This window comes from Priapulus caudatus, unplaced genomic scaffold (assembly GCF_000485595.1).
Source record: "Priapulus caudatus unplaced genomic scaffold, Priapulus_caudatus-5.0.1 Scaffold28, whole genome shotgun sequence".
Taxonomy (NCBI): Eukaryota; Metazoa; Priapulida; class Priapulimorpha; order Priapulimorphida; family Priapulidae; genus Priapulus; species Priapulus caudatus.
The window spans coordinates 678,319-682,733 of NW_014577089.1; the positions used below are offsets into that span (position 1 = coordinate 678,319).

At 41.3% G+C, this 4,415-nt stretch overlaps 1 protein-coding gene and 1 long non-coding RNA gene across 3 annotated transcripts in view; one reads left to right on the plus strand and one right to left on the minus strand.

Moving 5' to 3' along the window:
• LOC106815401 (nuclear pore complex protein Nup133-like) overlaps nucleotides 1-2,395 on the minus strand; it is a 23,340-nt gene extending 20,945 nt beyond the window's left edge. The window contains exon 1 of the mRNA XM_014819860.1: nucleotides 2,329-2,395. Coding sequence (XP_014675346.1) covers nucleotides 2,329-2,378 — 50 coding nt within the window. The 5' untranslated portion in view covers nucleotides 2,379-2,395. The remainder of the gene's footprint in view (nucleotides 1-2,328) is intronic.
• Nucleotides 2,396-3,219: 824 nt separating this feature from the next.
• On the plus strand, nucleotides 3,220-4,415 carry LOC106815122. 2 transcript variants are annotated; one of them, XR_001394704.1, is made up of 3 exons: nucleotides 3,220-3,310; nucleotides 3,772-3,982; nucleotides 4,197-4,415. It is a non-coding gene; the product is annotated as an uncharacterized LOC106815122 (long non-coding RNA). The 2 variants fall into 2 exon arrangements; XR_001394702.1 differs by having other exon boundaries at nucleotides 3,271-3,350.

Sequence of the window (4,415 nt, forward strand, 5' to 3'; positions counted from 1 at the left end):
TGTGTGTGTGTGTGTGTGTGTGTGTGTGTGTGTGTGTGTGTGTGTGTGTGTGAGGAAGTAAGTGGGAGGAGGTGTGTGGACGGAGTGGCGATGTCACCTGCTGGTCACACAGTAGCGGTCAATGTAGCCGTGTGTGTGTGTGTGTGTGTGTGTGTGTGTGTGTGTGTGTGTGTGTGTGTGTGTGTGTGTGTGTGTGTGTGTATGTGTGTGGAATATTCGTGCTGGTTCGATGTCGTGGCTAGATGTCAATGCGCTGCTTCCTCATCTGGTTTATGTTGCCATGGCAACGAATCCTGGCTAAGATGCCAACATAAATGGTCGTGCACTGACATTCCTAAATGTAGGAGGGGTTCTCATCCAACTGAAACACTCTGCTTTGTGGTTCTGTATCAAAGTGTATCCGTTGCAGACGTATATATGTAAGGTTGGCATTCCTTCGTTGAATTTAGGCAAACAAATTGATGTAGAGCTCACGTTTTACATCATATCTAGATAGGCACCTGGCTGACTACACCTGCCATGTTAAAATATTATTTGATCACGTATCTAACGCAGCGACGATGTAGAAACGCGCATAATAATCAATAAGGTTACAAAGGATTTGTAAAATCTAGCCGAGCTTCTTATCTACCCTATCGCTTAAGCCGTGTTACGAGCTCGCTTTCATAACACACGTGGGGTTTAGTCGTGCAGGTGACGCTGTTATATTTATATGTCTAGAAGTATTAAATAATTAAAGGGATACTAGACTCTAGGATTTTACTGCATACAACTGTACTTACTGTATAACAAATCGTCTATATCCACACGTATTTGTTACCAGATACCTATTATTTTAATTGTTATAATTAATTATACATCAACGCTACGAAATTTGAACGGCGCCATTGACACCCGCGACCGGGCTGCCACCCTGAAAATGTTGCGCATTTGCCAATTTATTTTGCACGTTACAGACCGAGGGTTAATCGCAAAGGTGCAATTATATTTATACTGAAATGCTATTTAACCGAACGATGTCCATTTTAGGACAAATTTATTCATAATATAACTGAAACTATATGTCGTTTATAAGATATTACAATCCTTTTGCTTTTAAATTAATAAATAAGAAACACCCTCGGTCTGTAGCCTTTGGCTAAAAAGTCGTTTTGCGCATCAGATCGTGCGCTTAGAGTGGCGCCACCGTCGTTGTAATCAAACTGTAGTCGTTAGTGTTTATGTTAGTCGCTACTTTTTATGTAGCGTAATTTTAACCTAAATTAACTGAACATAACCCTAGAACCTAGAGTAAACGATCCCTTTAAGTGTTTGGAACCACCTATGAAGATGAACGCACTTTACCATTGATTGAACATATAACTAAATGATAAATAAATGAAAAATAAATAATCGGTCATATTTTACTCATCCGCCTATCCATTCAGAATCCACCCACCAATCCATCCGTCCGTCCGTCCGTCCTTCCGTCCGTCCGTCCGTCCGTCCTTCCGTCCGTCCGTCCCTCCATCCATCCATCCATCCGTCGATCCATTCATACATCCATCTATCCATCCATCCATCCACCCATCAATTTATGGATCACCTAGCTATGACATGCAACACAGCGAAGAAACGAATGTCTTCTTATTACGCAATTCACACGTGATTTCATGTGTCGCCATTTAATAATCAATAACGATAATGGTATCATCATAATTAATATTTCTACAACTCACGCACCACAATTTCATTCAGTATATCGTGCGTTTAAATTCACTGGCTTGTCAAATTGTCGACAAGCGTCCTATCATGCAATGAGAATGATTACCATGTCGCATGACTGCGCTGCTCCCATGGCAACGGCGCAATCCTGATATAAGCGACTCAGACAAGATATAGGGATAGCCAGCTAAAATAGACGGATATTAACAAAACCATAATGTAGGCCTACACTAATGATAACGATATTAGGATCGATATCCTAATCTTGAGAGATGCGCACGATACATCATGTGAGAAATGCCCAAATGATAACAATACTGGTATACGTGTATGTATGTTTGTTCGTTTGCATCTCCTCCTCTCCTCTCCTCTCCCCCCACTCTCTCTATCTCTCTCTGTCTGTCTGTCTGTCTGTCTGTCTGTCTGTCTGTCTGTCCGTCCGTCCGTCCGTCCGTCCGTCAAGTATCATTGTCACTGACACCGAGTCTGACGAGTGACGATGACATGAGTCACAGCACGAGATGCAGTAATGGTATTCATTAAAACAGCCACATTACTATTTATAAGCGTAACCATTACAATTTAATGCTAACATATTATGAACATAACAGTTGCTCAACCTACCGTTTACTTCTCAGTTTGGACTTCCCTAAAACTGCCGCCTTAGCTGCCATGACTTGTGTTGCGTGCGAGAGTGTCAACGCTCGTTTCCCGGTAAGGTACAGTGGCTCCCTCTCGCATTGAAATTCACACTAAATTTTGTCTCAATCGGTCATATTAATGATATTATGCATCTGTTAGACTACTGTTTAGACTACTGTAATAATTATAGTATAACACTAGTTAGACTTCTTAGTGTCTCTATATATTTCTATTGTCATACGGTAATGAGAGTGCATATAAAGCGTTGCATGCATTCGCGCGCGTGCGGGTATGGTCTGTGCATACGCGCGTGTAGGGTTGACCATCGTAGTCAGACAGTTTATTAATGTATAATAATAGATTTAATTTAACCGCGGTTAATTTATGGTCCCTTTTACCGTGATTGTAGACGCAATAATTATACGTATTGAAAGAGAATTTATGCAACACATGCATGAACAAAACATGCAAAACATACATGCATGCAAAACAAAACATGCAACACATGTACATGTGCATATACTTGTCTGGTTAACGTGCCCAGCTCAAACAAATACTGATCGGGTAGACGAAATATCCAGGTCATGATCTCTAAGCGATTATAATTTATTCAGCTAAAATCGGCAAAGTTAGGAACAAAGACGAATAATCACAGGCCCTTCAACCATAGATGCTTCAACCAATGTGAACTCACAATTTGTATATATTTGGATGAAATTAGTTTGATATTAAAATAAGTTGTTTCGGAAGACATGCGCCGAGGGTAGGGGAAGGTGGGGCATAATGGCACCATGAGGCATAACGGAACAGCTAAAAAAAACACATAAGGAAGTGCTCCCATCTATCGGGATTTTGTTAAATTATAGAGTCCAGCAGCCATGATGACTCCATGAAATTACATAGACCTTACATAGACATAGACATTAAACGCTACTTTGAGCGACGTGGCCCCCGCACACACAAGGTGAGACGCCATGAAATTTTTTTCACCCTCCTGATCTAAGGTAGGCCCATAGTTCTAGTCGAGGTGTTCCCACTGTGATGATAGCTTCCTTGGAAACATCTGATGCATGTATTTAAATAGAATTGCCTAGGCTACATGTCAAGTGAGTTTGAAGTCACCGGCCCTACAATAGATTTGTGTACATGGGGTGTCAATGAAAAAGTGTCGATGGGGCAAATTGGACCAGTTTGGTATGGGGCATAATGGACCGGTATGTCCATTATGCCCCATCGGGTGGACCATTATGCCCCTCGTACTTTATCATGTTTATTTACAATAGCTATTCATAATCAAATGTTTAAACCTCCTAGTTTTAGAGACTGGAGGGTTGTTTGAAAACATGGTTAATGCCCTAGGTCTATAAGTTATAGTTTGATCCCTTCCTATATTGATATTTACATGCATGTTTTTTTTTCTTTCAGCTTCATCATGGTCCGGGATTATAAACGAAAAAGCAACAGGCAGTCATGGAGCGAGGAGAATATGAAGGGAGCCATAGACGCAATGAATAATGGTACCTCCTTAAGAAAAGCATGTGCTGAATTTCATGTTCCAAAAACAACTCTCCGAAGAAGAGTTAAGGACACGAACAAGTTCGCCAAAGGTCATGGAAAGATTATGGGGAATTACAAGGTACATGACGTACTAAAGTCGGCTGAGAGAGCCCAGACAATACTTCGTTGTTACCGGTAGCTTACAATGAAACAATGATCAAAGGTATAGCCTACATTGTGTTGCGCATGGGCCCTCTCGGAGCCGACACTACAGTATCATACTGTTAACACACTGTCTTCTTCCATATGTACACATAGGCACAGCTGACAGGTTTTACCATTTATCATTTCAGACTGTATTCCCACTGGAGTTGGAGAAAGACTTGGTTGATTACGTTCTACACCTTGAGACTCTTATGTATGGTCTGACGACAAATGACGTACGCAATCTGGCCTATCAACTAGCCGTTAGAAATGGACTGCCAAATTCGTTTAACAAAACCAAGGAAAAGGCTGGGAAGGATTGGCTCCTGAGCTTCATGAAGCGACACCCTGACTACAACCCCACAACT